At 37.6% G+C, this 14,259-nt stretch overlaps 1 protein-coding gene across 2 annotated transcripts in view; it reads right to left on the bottom strand.

Annotated features, from left to right (window-relative positions):
* LOC127350563 (guanine nucleotide-binding protein G(q) subunit alpha) overlaps window positions 1-5,575 on the bottom strand; it is a 34,824-nt gene extending 29,249 nt beyond the window's left edge. Inside the window, exon 1 of one of the 2 annotated variants that reach the window (XM_051377298.1) lies at window positions 4,267-5,575. In XM_051377298.1, coding sequence (XP_051233258.1) covers window positions 4,267-4,402 — 136 coding nt within the window. In that variant the 5' untranslated portion in view covers window positions 4,403-5,575. The remainder of the gene's footprint in view (window positions 1-4,266) is intronic. The other variant, XM_051377297.1, reaches the window with a different exon arrangement.
* Between the last annotated feature and the right edge of the window lie 8,684 nt (window positions 5,576-14,259).

Below are 14,259 nucleotides of genomic sequence, written 5' to 3'. Positions count from 1 at the left end.
TTTTCTAACACAATATTTTTTCTCATTATAATTAGATACGTGGTTATTACAGCATCTTGCATTCATTTTGTGTTAAAGAAACCTCTCATTAGTACGTAGTTACATTTCTTGTTACAAAAGAGTGACAAAGTCCTCCAGAAAAATATGTCACAGAGGGCTGTGAAACTGATCAAATTCAAGATGAAGGGGAAATGAAAAGGCCTTTTACTGATAACTGTCAGACCCTTACCATTGCACAGGAACCTCACTTCTTATCTGATCCCCTGTATACTTTAGTGTACATCGCCCAATTTCAGTTTGATAAGATACCAATGTGAAAATCGAAATCAGCAGTTTGCATTAACAAACAGTCATTTCCACATTTTGAAAAAATAGACCCTATTTACTGTAAAAAAAACTCACAAACTGGTGTTGTTACTGCAGCTCCTTGGGCTCCGGCTGTACACATTTAATTACTTGTGACTTTCATTAGCTACAGAGCAGGCGGCAGAGCAGTCCTCTGACCCTGGCTTTTCCACAGCCTGCATGTCTACCATGCACTACCTAACCACACCACTGAGGAAGCTGTCTCTGGCTAAGACATCACACAAAACCACCAATGCTCCTTATAGGCAGCAGATAACAACTATAAGCATTTTAAATAAAAGGTTTTGAGCTTCATGCAATTCAGAAAAGCATGATCAACAAATGTGAATCAATAACAAAAAAAAAATAAAAATCAAACATTTGGTATTTGGAAACATTAGTAAGAAAATAACAAAAACTTTTTTTGTCAGTCAGTGACCAATCCAACAGTGATTTTAAGAAGTCACAAGCCATTGTAGATAAGATTCAAGGCATATATATATATATGCAGCCAAAAACGTAATAAAAAAAAGCTACACTATGCATCGAAGGTCTATAAAAGGATCAGAGAGGTCCATAATAGGTTCCAAATGAAGTGAGACAACCAGAGCGCACTATAACTCACACTGTAGCTAGATAGTGCTTAGATCCTTTTCACACAAGCTTAAATAATGTGACAGCAGACTCCCACCACAGGCTGAAACAAAAATGGCTCCTACAATTTAACATTTTCATCAAAAAAATTTGGGTTGCAAGGACGGAAAAGGGATGTCTTCCAAATCAATCTCTTTAAATGAGTCATCACCATCTCAGCATCTCATCTGTGAGCAGGAAAAGCAGGAAAAGCAGGAAAATAACAATACGTTCCTCCAATATATGTGGCAATATGTTGACTTACAGAACCAACAGATGCCTTTTTGCGTGTTGCCAACCATGAACTCACAAGCAAAAGGCCATTTTACAAGTAGAGAAGTGCATTGATATCATGTAGCATTCAGACATCATATCACACCAAAACATCAACAGATTCCAGTTGTTTGATATCTCTTATTTTATATCAGTTAAGTAGCTTAGCGTAGATATTACTGATTTATTATACACATGCTGACAATAACTAATTGAGTTACTGGTGACATAGCAATTTGTGGTTAGCAACATTCATTACCCACTCTGACCTGTTCACCAGCCAAATATGATAAGTGGTAACTAGAACTTGACCCACAATTCATTTGTCCCTAAGGAGAATATATTGGGTGTCACCGGCTAGGTGGGCAGTACATCAACTTGGAATCACAGCGTACAGCCAGGTTTACATTGTTGTGCTTTTTTTGTGTACCAATGTTGGAGACTGATGTGACCCTCACTGCCCACCGCACCCAATGTGACATCAGTGAATAAAATCAGCTTACTACTATTGGTGCTTTCTACACAACTTCTTTCTCTTTGTTTTGCCCTAAGAAACATCTGTGTTACATGTTATTAGGAGATCTGCTGACATATTGCCAGTGTTAAGTCACCAAACAGAAAACATAAGGCCGAAGAGAAAGACAAGGCATGGAGGTTGGAGCTGTGCGAGCCCTGAGAGGCTGCTTAAGACTGGTGATTATATTAATAATATATGATGCAGTTTTATGGCTGGTAAAAAAATATTATTTGGCTTGTAAATTCTCTCACTTTACCTGCCAATGGCATATTAGCCAAAAAGTTAACTTGGGACCCTGAAACAGAGAGTTTACTATAAATCCTAATAAGACATGTTACAAAATATGTGAAGACATACAAAAAAACCCTACACAGCTCACTTTTCACTTCTAATAACAATAACAGTTTTGCTAAATAGCTATTAACTAATCATAAACTAAAGCAAAGACACAGATTAAATGCATTTATGGCTTACAAGTGTGAAAAAAGTTTTGTGAGCTCGTCCTCACAGGCTCTTGTGTCACTTCCTCACCCGTACAGATCAATGCTCTCCCACAGATCGTACTCTGCTGACCAGGAATCACATAAATCCTGTAACAGCTCGTCGTACATTCTGTATTACTATACGTTTGGAAATCGCTGGAGCTACTTTATTTCTGACGCTTTAATGAGAGAATTTCAGTGTATTTCTGTTTCATTTCAGCTTCCACATACCACTTACTGATGCAGTTAAAGTTCAAACAGAGTAAAGAGTACGTATGCCTCCTGGAGATATGGACAGATTTACACCTTTACAACATCTGGCTAGGTTGCTCAAACTACCTCCTGAACGATCCAATCCGCATGAAATAGCTAAGTGTAAAAGGTTTAAACACCAGTTATGGAGATATTTGCCCTGTCCTGGCATCCATTTAACATGGTTTTTTGTGAAAGGTTTCTTAATGGATCTTTATGAAAATCTATTATGGCTATGGTCTCCTATGTTAAAAGATTGATTATTCTTTCATCATTAAAAAAGTACAGATACCCCTGAGGCTGTGATAGTGATACAACATATCATAGACACACATTGTTTGAGAACAGATAAAAGAAAGCAGTTATTTCTTATAAGCTGCGATTCCTTTGAGTGACAGCATCTTTAAAACCATAAAGTGTGAATGCAGCCACATGTGATAAAACCAGGGAGTTGTGTCCCTGATAGCATGATACTGAATCCCTGCTACTTCCAGAAAACTTGGACCTCACTGTAGTGTGGAATAAACAAAAGAAGAGCTTCCTCAATCAATTATGTTAAATCAAAATGCACAATGGCTCTGCTGCTCTTCTTTAAACATGAAAATTAGTCTGTGGATGGCACAGCCTACTCTCTGGAGAACAGTTATTTCCCAGGGAGGGCCACCACAGTGAAGGCCCTTTCTAGACCAGACACCAAGAGAATGCTGTCTCCCTTGTAGCAGACTTAATTAAAAACCAACTCTTTTTCATTATTCAAACCATGTTTTACAGGCAGATAAAACTACGGTAATGTGGAAGACGACTACAGGAAGGGTATTAATAACAGGGAACTGTTGACAGCTGGTGGTGAAAAGCTTTGCTTGGCCAAACTTATGCTTGATAACCAATATATTGTAAACTAAAGTCATACTAAGAAGAACATATTACTTAAAATGTAGATTTCTATGATTTAAAGCAAGAGACTACAAATGTTACAACCCATTCTTATGCAGTTGTGTCTTTTCTGTATATTAAAAACATTTATTTGTGTATTGGGGGCTGTAGAAAAGGCACACTATAGACAAAATTAAACCTGAAATCAACACATGCTAGTAAAAGAGAGTCATCAGGTAGTAAAGCCAATCTTCAGCCTCTGTTATCTTGTGAGCGGTGGTCCCACTTGTCCTGTTTATAAGCTTGTCATCAACTTGACAGTCAGCATTAAAGAGCTTCTACATTAGCCTTAAAGGTAAAGCGAAAGGAAAAGCTAAAACGAGGAAAGCTAAAACGGCGTCCCAGGCTGTGATCTAATCATTAGCTGAGGAGTTGTGAACTCCTGTGACCAAAGATGGTAGCTTTGAAGAAACAGTACAGACATCATATTGGTTTAAATTTCATATATATGTGTGTGTGTGTGTGTGTGTGTGTGTGTGTGTGTGTGTGTGTGTGTGTGTGTGTGTACTAAATTCCTGGCTCTCCCGTTAGAAATACCACATCTGAATTATGATTTGCATATCACATCACAGACAAATTCTGTGGCGGCCAGGGCAATTGTAGCTTGTACAACTGTGGGTGCAATGTTTTGCATGCAAAACCCTTTTACGATGGAGTCAAATCAATCACTTACACAGGCACCATCTGGATTATGTGTGTGTGTGTGTGTGTGTGTGTGTGTGTGTGTGTGTGTGTGTGTGTGTGTGTGTGTGTGTGCATCAGACGTACAGGTACAAGTGTGTAGCCAATGCCCAGTGTGAGGCAGTCTGTGAAAAGATGATGCAGTCTTACCCAGCAGAAGAAGCTTCAGCTCCCTTCTTGCATCTCTCTTGTCTCGTCGGAGTTGTTTCTCGATCTCAGAGTTGATTCGTTTGGACTCCTTCGCCTCCTCACTCAGGCAACAAGCCATCATGGAGTCTAAAGTCATCACCGCATGAGCTGAAAAAGCCCGTCTGACAAGGGGCGCCGGGCTTACAACCTCACACTAAATATAAAATAAATGAAACCCCCTCTTTCTCTGAGAAACGGTAAGTTATATGTCCAGACGCCGGTAATGGATGGGCTTGCTGCTCGGTGCAGGGGGATCTGGCCCTCCTAGCTGATGGTAAAACTGCTGTCAGGTGTCAAATATTTGACAGCTTAGTCAAAAGTCTTGTGTAAATCCTCAGGCTACAGGGACTGACAGCTGATCACAGACAATGTGCAATGCAACATGTCCGCAAACATCTTAGATGATTACCGACGGTGCAAACAACCATTTTATTTCATGCACTTCCCAAAAGAAGCTGGAATTAGTTTTGGGTTAACGTTAACTCGCTGACTAGCCTGTAAGCTACGTGCTGCTAACGTTATAACAAAGCTAGATTTGGTGGATTTTCAGTGAGCACAACACTTTCTAATCCCTTTTCCCGCGTAGCTGGTTGGCCTACCACTCATTAAAATCCGGTTCTTATATCCAGACTAACTTCTGTCTTCCCGAAGACAGTGGGACACCACCGGCTGCCACTGCCACATTTGTACAATCCCTCCGCTGGTTGCCCGGCCGAGTACGAGCCTAGCCGCCCCGAAACCAACGCTTGTACGCCCGCGCAGTGACAATGAGCGCCCGTCAAAACTGTCCATCTACTGAACAAACACCCAGGCTACAGCCCACCGCCTCAACCACTCGACGAACCACAACCCGAGTCACAATCTCGAGTTAAACTACACCGCTTTTACAATTGCGCTCACAGGCAGTTTACCCTGTTTGCAGACCGCGGCGCCCAGTGACCAGCGGAGCTAAATGGGCAGGCTAATTGTTAGCTAGCTAGGTTAGCTCAGCTAGCCATCCCTGGAATTGCAGCCAACTGGCTAAAAACCAGAAAGCTCGGCCTGACAGAAAACCTTCATTGTGTTCAGCTGCTGTTCTCCACAAAGACCTCGTCAGGAACCAAAAAAAAACCCTCGAAATGCGAAAAACGTCTCAACTGACAGTCAAATGGACCCTTGTAAGTCCGTGCATTTTATCGCTCCTGGTATTTTTTTTTTTTTCCTGGTGGTGGTGATTGCTCTTCGTCACCCACTCCTCAGCCCCGGTGTGGCGCTGCTGCTGACGTCGCTTGGGATGGGATTGATGGACAGGCGGGCGGTGCGAATCAGAGCAGAGCTTGTGGGCGAATTTGGGCGGGTCTTCATTGGATGGTTAATTTCCCAAGTTTGCTTGAGAGGAAGGCTTCCTTTCGGAGGCGTGTCGGCGAAAGCAACTGACATTTGGCTGGACGGGCAACGCCCATCTCCTGTCAAAGACCAGCACATCCCACACACACACACACACACACACACACACACACACACACACACACTGCACACTGTGGGTCCTTATACGTACTGTCAGTGGTTCATCCTCCCTGTTTCTGCTCATCTTTACAGTCTCCTGCAACAGTTTCACAAGCTCTGGATATATTAAAAACATCTGTCAGCAAGCAGAAACTACTGTGCTGTAATTTGGAGATACTTTACCTTTTTCCATGTTTTGCTACTTGACATTTCTTCGCCACGCTTGTGGGAAATATTTCAAAAATAGCATAAAATAATAATTAATAATACAGTCTAATCATCTCATTACCTTTCATATTTATCTTATGATGCTTTAAAGGAGATCAACCACTGGATCTTACTCTATATGAAGCAGTAAAAAAAACAGCTTCTTCGACTAGCCAAGAATATTACCAAATAATTTTTCTGTCGAACGAGTATTTTTATTTTTGATACAGAATCAGAATCAGAATGAGAATCGGGTTTATTGCCAAGTTAGTTTTTACACATATGAGGAATTTGCCTTGGTGCATTGGTTTAAATATAAATAAAGACATAAAGATAAGGATAAAAAGATCTAAGCTGTACAAGAATGATATTTACAATGTGCAAGATAGAAGAACCAACCAAAGTGCATTAATGTAATGCATATATACAGGGTGGGTTTAAGAGTCAGTGTCAGTGGGGGTTCTGGGCCTTGTTAATGAGGGCAGCTGCAGACGGGAAGAAAACTACTAATGTACTAAAACTAATGTACTTTTACTGAAGTGGGATTTTGAATGCAGGAGTATTTTTATATTGTATTTCCTCCACCGCTGTCTAAGTTTGACAACACACTTGATGTACAAATAGCATCAACATTAACACAAAACCCCCACTGTGTCAGAGAGTACAGCCGTAATTATCATCTCTGGCTTTCTCCCAAAAAGAATATTCTGTCAACAAACAAAACAGATAGCATCACAGATACTGTCAATATTTGAAGTGGCATTGCTTCCTTTTATTATACAGTAGATGGTAGGATAAGTAAGTAAAGCACCTCGTGTTTTCTTGCAAACCTGGTTACAAAACAGAAACTGTCATGTTTACTTTGTAATGTCACACATGATACAGGACCAAGACAAAGAAAAGGTACGACAATTATAAATCGACCAAACAATTTCACAGTTCTTTTTACTGATGCTCATGAACCTGATTGGCTGTGGACCTTCAGCTATAGTCAGCATATTATATTATATATATATTTGTCTTTATGTTAAGTTTTATACATTAAGATAAGTTATAAAATGTATATTTAGAGGGTTATCTATTTATCATATTAAAGAATTATTATCAGTGATTCATAAACATTTAAAAAGTTGAATCTATTACGATGTATGTTTTATAAGCTTGTCATATATTTTGATTGTAAAATCTTTTAAAAGCCGTTCACGAAACACATTTTGTTTTGAATCTATGAAAAGAAATCATCCATGTTTTGGTCCATATACAGTAGAGCAGTGGTGGAAGAAGTAGTCACACTATTTACTTAAGTAAAAGTACTAGTAATAACACCACGTAAAAAAAATACCACATTACAAATTTGACTTAAGCAAAATAAAGAATTATTAACAGTGAAGTGTATTTTTTATTCATTTATTTTTTTTAAGATTATCTTTTGGGCTTTTATTGCCTTTATTATAGTGACAGCTGAAGATAGACAGGAAAGGGGGGCAGAGAGAGGGGATGACACGCAGCAAAGGATTCGAACCCTGAGCCGCTGCAGCAAGGACTCAGTACATGGGTCGCCCACTGAGCTAACCAGGCGCCAGTGAAGTGTATTTTGACCAAAGTAAAATTTTATTATTATTATATAACTATATATATATTATAATGATAACACAATATATAACAAACACTTTTGTGTTTTTTGTGTTTTTTTCTAAATCTCACTGGCACAGTTTGGTTCTTTTCTCTCACTTTTGATTCTGCTGTTGTGTTTTATTGTGCAAATAAATAAATAAAATCAAAATCAAATACAGTTTACATGTGCCGACCATGCATGGAGCCTTTTTCACAGTGGGAATTATTTTTATGAGCTACTTTTGCACTAGTTGCCTGATCCATAGGAACCGTTAATGTGTTGGTCCAGTCCACTTACAGTAGTAGTAGAGAATGATGTGACACTTTACATTATGCATTCATTCATTCATTACTCCTTTCAAAAGGCCGAGCTCTGGCAGTATACAACCACAGACTGCTTGAAGCTGTGGTTGTGGATATGTGGAGACTGTGTCTGCTTCTCCTTTTAACATTAACCCAGAATGTATCGTTAAACACATGGGATTTGAACCCACGGTGTTTATGTCAGAATGTAGCTTCAAATACAACTCTCAGCCAGCACAACAATGTCAGTACACTGCACACAAACATCCCCTCCATGTTGTTACTGTTACAACCCTTAAAAAACTTCTGTGTCACAGCCATAATCATAACAACCAAAGCACAGCTATGTCTGCAGCCACAATCACAGCGACAGCACCGGCCACAGTTATGTCATTGTTTGGTTGTACTCATAATCACAGCTACAACCTGTCTCAGTCGGCCTCTGCAGCAGTCAGTGAGAGGTTATCTGTCCAGCTGCACCTGAGCCTGCCACAGCCGAAGGTGAGGGTTGTAACAGAACTACTACACAATATATATTATATAATAATACAGCTCAGTGTTTCTCTATGGAGCACAGGGAATGCGAAATAACTTCAACCCCTGCCGTGTCCACCATATTTTAAAAATCCTGGAGCAGCCACTGATTATTGGATTAACATTATTGAAACATAAAGCATAATTCTAATGTTATAGCTGGGGAAAGCGAAGCTGCTTTCACTGATGGGGAGTTCAATTTGTAATATGGCATCATGTTTTCTGTATACAATCTTAATCTTCACAGTAACTAATAACTGAATGACTTTTTATTCATCCTGTCAACATTTCAGTCTCCTCTGATGGTGACTGTGACAGAAGCGGAGTTAAAGTATCTCTCAGTTGTAACAGTAGAAACTCTGCCCCATGTATTTAAATCCTTCAGTACTAATGATGAATGATGATATATATAATATTGTAGAGTGACATCTTGTGGACATGAGATGTAGTCGCAAGGGTGAGACACAATAAAACACAATTTAATTTAAAATATTAAAATGTTTTAATACCTTAAAAAAGCATTTTAATAATTTCTAATCTAAATATCTGAAATCTCACTTTAGGATAAAGAACATGTAAATGAGTGCAAACAAGTCACATACATTTATTTAAACAAGTGGAGTGAACAGTGTTTATGGGATAATAAAGAAACAAAATCATTGTCCTACCCTTAAACATTTCAACAATTACATTACAAAACAGATATAAAGGTTAAAGTTGATCAAAGGGGCAGTTCTGAAGCTTAATTACTAAAGACTCAAAATGTAAATTCAAAGGAAGAAGTGCACCAGATAACCTCAGACTTGTACTTCGTGTACTCGTACGATCAGGAAAATCTTCGGCTATGACTCATGAGCCCACAGAAGTGACTTGCAACTTTTTTCAACCTCATTCAACAAACACTTTTCAGATATTTTAGAGACACATTTCAGTTTCTTTTGTTTTTTTCCTTCAAGCCTTTTTCTTTTGAACTCATTTGTTCATGTGTCTGTGCACTTTCATCAAGTTAATTTCAATAAGAATATCCTCATTTTCCATTTAAGTCTTAATGTTAAATAAAATTCATTATGCATTTGCAAATAATTGTTTAAAAAAATGATTTAATAGTCATTCCCAACCTGGGGTTGAGAGAGGGGTCACAATATAATAAATATAGCAGGAAAAGAGAAAAAATATTGTCCTGCTACACACGTTTGTATTTATTTTTTCTGATTTTTACTCTACTCTTTGCTGATTTATTGTGAAATGTTGTTCACTCACAGTTCACATATGTGAGATGCTGCTTTATTTGCTCATTCTTAGTGGATTCCCCACAACAATAAAGCTCTAAAATCTTGTTTATGTTTCAGTGATTACTCTGGCTCTCCTCACACTCTTCTTCCTGCTGGTCTCTGTGCTGCAGCGGCTGCCTGGGACAGACGTACAGAACACAGTGTGCTGTGTCATTCTTGGAGATTCAGACTCACATCAGGTGAACACAGATTTCTAACTTCCTGTAACTGGAAGGATGAGGCAGGTACTTTCCTATTATCGTCAGTCCACGCCCACTTGCTATGCAGGACTCCCCAACACCCTTTCTTCCTACGTTTTTTCTTTTTTTTCAGTCATTCTCTCTCTCCCACTCTCTGAATGTCTTTTTTTTCCCACACCAGTCTCATCAAAGTATATTGTAAACACATCTTTGATCTTCTGGGCACATAGAGTTAAGTTCCTGAAAGAAATCTACTACTACTAACTATAATAGTGTAATAATACACTGTCTTTCATGAAATAATCAGTTTTTGTATGTATCTTTTTTAAGTACAACTTTAAATAAAAACACACATACTGTAATACAGATAAATGTTATATATGTCGAACTAACTTTTTTATGAACATGTGTTATATCATGTGTAGGTTGTTGTACTGAAAACTACATGAAGCTTATCTCAAGTATCAAACACACACACACACACACACACACACGATAAATCACTAACAAGACCCCTCCATACACACCTCTCTTACTCTTTCACCTCACCTTGTTCCCATGGCAATGCAGAGCTCAGGTGATCTCAATATCTGAGAGCATGAAAGCCTGGACCAACCGGTTCTGCTGGCCGAGACAAAAGATTGACAACCAAATACCAGCCGATGAGGAGTCAAGAAATATCTGTTGCACTTCATCTCTGCTCGGAAAAACAGGGTGAATCATAACCCAGTGATGATGATACTCCTGTATGAGTCCTACAGGCACTTGATGGTGTAATGAGTTCATACAGACTTTTGCTCTATTTAGCCTACATGTATGCTGTGTGTGTTATATTGTATAACATGTAATGAGTGTATGTTTAATATTATATTATATAATTATATATTATATTTCATTACCTAGTTTTTAAGATCAGCTCTTAAACTCTATAAACAGACACAAATGTATCTGATTTAATGGATCAATAATTCTTCTAAAACGTGTGTGTGTGTGTGTGTGTGTGTGTGTGTGTGTGTGTGTGTGTGTGTCCGTGATTTCACTCCAGCGCCGCTGAAACATGAAGCAGGAGAGTTTCTGCAGCAGCCGAAACTTTATCCGCAGCGCAGCGCGCTTACGTCAAACCACACGGAACTACAGAACATCAACTTCCGGTATTAGCTTTTCAAAATAATGCTGTTTACTGACCAGCTTTGTACAAAACACTAAAGTGAGTAAATTAATCACCAGTTTTGGACAATTCTACAAAGATAATCTCTATTTTGAACAAACACTAAAGGTTAAAACATAAAACACTAACGTTTTATAACTCGTGAATGCTTGCCTTTTGAGTTGAATTGCTCTTGTATTTTTATTTGTATTATTATTTATATTTTAAAAGTATTTTATATAGCCTACTTCTAGTCCTTCTTCTTCTTCTTTTTTTGAAGACTTTATTTATTATTTTTACACCATTGGCCACAGTAAAGAGAAATATGAAATACAATACAATAATTAAAAAAAAAAAGACAGAACAAAAAAAGTCAGGTTCTATTATGTGTTTTAAGTGAAGCATTCAGAGTGTATTTCAACTTCTCCCTTTGGAGGAACATCATGACTTCCCCTCTAGAAGGCCCTTTAGAATTAGTTGCCCTGCTAACAATGAGGTGAGTACTATAACATTTGAATGATATGAAGTGAGACTATATTCTGCTGATGGGGCATCAAATACCACCATGTATGGGTTGGGATCTACTGTTTTGTGTCAGATATATGAGTATACTTGAGATATAGAGGTCCAGAAATTATTTAATGAGTTACATGACCAGAACATATGACCTATTGTCGCTTGTGACTGGTGACATCCAGGACAGCTAGAGTCAGAGGTTGAGAACATTTAGGAAAGTTTAGCTTTAATGTTTAAAAAAAATGTGTTATTCAAAAAGGGATCTTTAAAGAAAGTTACACCTTTCTTATACCACAAGTTAAATGCTGGCTCTATCAGGGCAGGAGTAAAGAGAGGGTTAAATGGTATGGGGGGGCAAAGCTAAATGCTTGTTCATAGCCAAAATGTCATCTACATTGGGACCAAATTCATATACTATTCTGAACCACTGGATTGTTAAGATGGTTATTATATATAAGGATATGAGTGAGACTGGTAAGCTTGAATGTAGCTCCATAGTACAGTGAATCTCAACCTTTTTCCTTAAGGGACCCCCTTTATATCATTGTAAACTGACGAACCCTGAGTAAGGGACATATTTTATGGAGTTTAAGTAAAACAAGTGATTTGGATGAATTTTGAGCAGAGATCAGTTGTCCTGATATTTTCTAGAACCTTTTTCACAAATTGTAATTCACAAATAGTACAATGGCTAAGAAGAAAACATTAAAGAGTGTATTTTAAGTTTTCTTACACCCCTTAAAAATCAATTCAAATTCAAATTTGGATCGAAGACACAATTGAACATTAGCGACCATTGTTATCAGAGATTATATTATTACAAAAGGGGATATTTTTCCTAATAAGTGTTGCCACACCCCTAGTCCTTAAATTGAATTTAGAATGATATATTTGAGTTATCCAGTTCTTCTTTAATTAGCGATGATCTTTCTCCTGCAGGTGTGTTTCTTGTAGGTAGATAATATCCAGTTTAAAGGTTTAAAAATGTGTGAATACTCTATTGCACTTAACTGTATTATTGAGTCCAAGTAATGAAAGTAGTGGAGGAGGTTCTAGTATAACAGGTTAAGTTCTTAGGAAAGATCATGACCAGTCAGTTGGTAGATGTAAACCCACATGTAAAATGAGTGAGAAGTAACTGATGAAAAAACAAAAGAACAAAAATTAAATATTAAACAACAGCAAACAAAAACAAATGCTGATATGTGACATCAGTCTGTTTGCTCCACAATTCTAGTTGAACGTATCAGTGGAAGAAAACAACAGCAACAGGAAAAAGAAATAGACTGTCCCTGATGCGACGTAAAAGCAGATTCAACCGTCTGTACTGTATATTGTTTAGAGTATTCCTCCCTATTCTTTCTTATTTGGCCCAATAGTTTTTAGTTTTCCCGATTTTCTCTCTAAGTTAAAAACAAATCCTAGACAGGGTCGGAAAAAAGGAAAGAAACGTCCCTATTCTGGCTCTCTTGGAAACTATACTGTATTGCAGCATGGAGAGAAACATTAAATTGGCCCATATATACGTCTAGTTCCTCTTCTTTGTTTTTTTGCTTTTCTCTATGCATTTGTACTTATTTGAACACCTGAATTTCCCCCTCTGGGAATCAATAAAGACTTTTTTTTATAAAACCATTTAATGAGTTGTGTTCTGTTCGGGCCATAATCACATAATCCATTCTGTTTCTTTATTGTTGTCTTCTTTCTTTTTTATTATATTTGTGCAAAGACATAAACACGTAGCCTACAGTAAGCAAATTGTACAGTAACAGAATAGTAGATACCACATGTAAAGAAATAAATCAATAAAATCATCAATTAGCTTTACCTTTTGCCCTTTTTGAGGGAAACTCTCTGTCAATAACCTAAAAACAGACTCTAACTTCATCCTAACAGTTCCAATGATTCTTTGATGATAAAGGTTTTGAAATTTAGTCATAAAACAACATTTATACTAATTTAATGTAATTCATCAACAGTTCAGAAATAAATCTATGTGCCAAAAACTAAATAAATGTATTGCCGGGAGTTTTTAAAATCTAGTTTCATATTCTGTAGTTTTCATGTCGGTGTCAAACATAAAAGACAGGATGAATCAGGCCTTAGGTCGTATAACACAACACTCACAGACATGAGCTATTATGCCAGATTTGCTTTCAACCACAGCGGTTTTGGCAGCACGTATAGCATTACATATTCTGTCATATCTGTCCATGTCATGCATGAGCTGAACAATACTCGAGGAGTGGTCAGTGTCAACAATGAATAACATACAGTGGGGCAGAAAACTGCTGCAGTACCCGTATGGATGTGATCTTATAGGTGTTTAAGCTTTTTTTTTTTTTTTTTTTTTTTACAGCTGATGGAAAATGTATCATTAACTCCTCTTGATTTGATCCAAAAGACTAAAAATAGCTGTAACAAATAATAATAATTATAATTGACTTCTGAAACCACAACAAAAATAATTTGAAAGATATTTTGTCAACTGTGTTTTGTGCTTTCATACGGCTGATGAAGAAGTATGCAGTCCTCTCTTAAGTAAAAGTAATAATAACACCATGTTAAATTAAATATAAATATTTTATATAAAGTACTTGTCAAAGAGTGTAGTCAGTATGCAGAAAATGGCCCCTGAGAGTTATATTATTACCAGTGCATTAATGTGGTCGGAGTT

Source organism: Dicentrarchus labrax, unplaced genomic scaffold, assembly GCF_905237075.1.
Source record: "Dicentrarchus labrax unplaced genomic scaffold, dlabrax2021, whole genome shotgun sequence".
Taxonomy (NCBI): Eukaryota; Metazoa; Chordata; class Actinopteri; family Moronidae; genus Dicentrarchus; species Dicentrarchus labrax.
The sequence above is the reverse complement of the archived record's forward strand: the minus strand, read 5'-3'. Positions and strand labels throughout refer to the sequence as shown.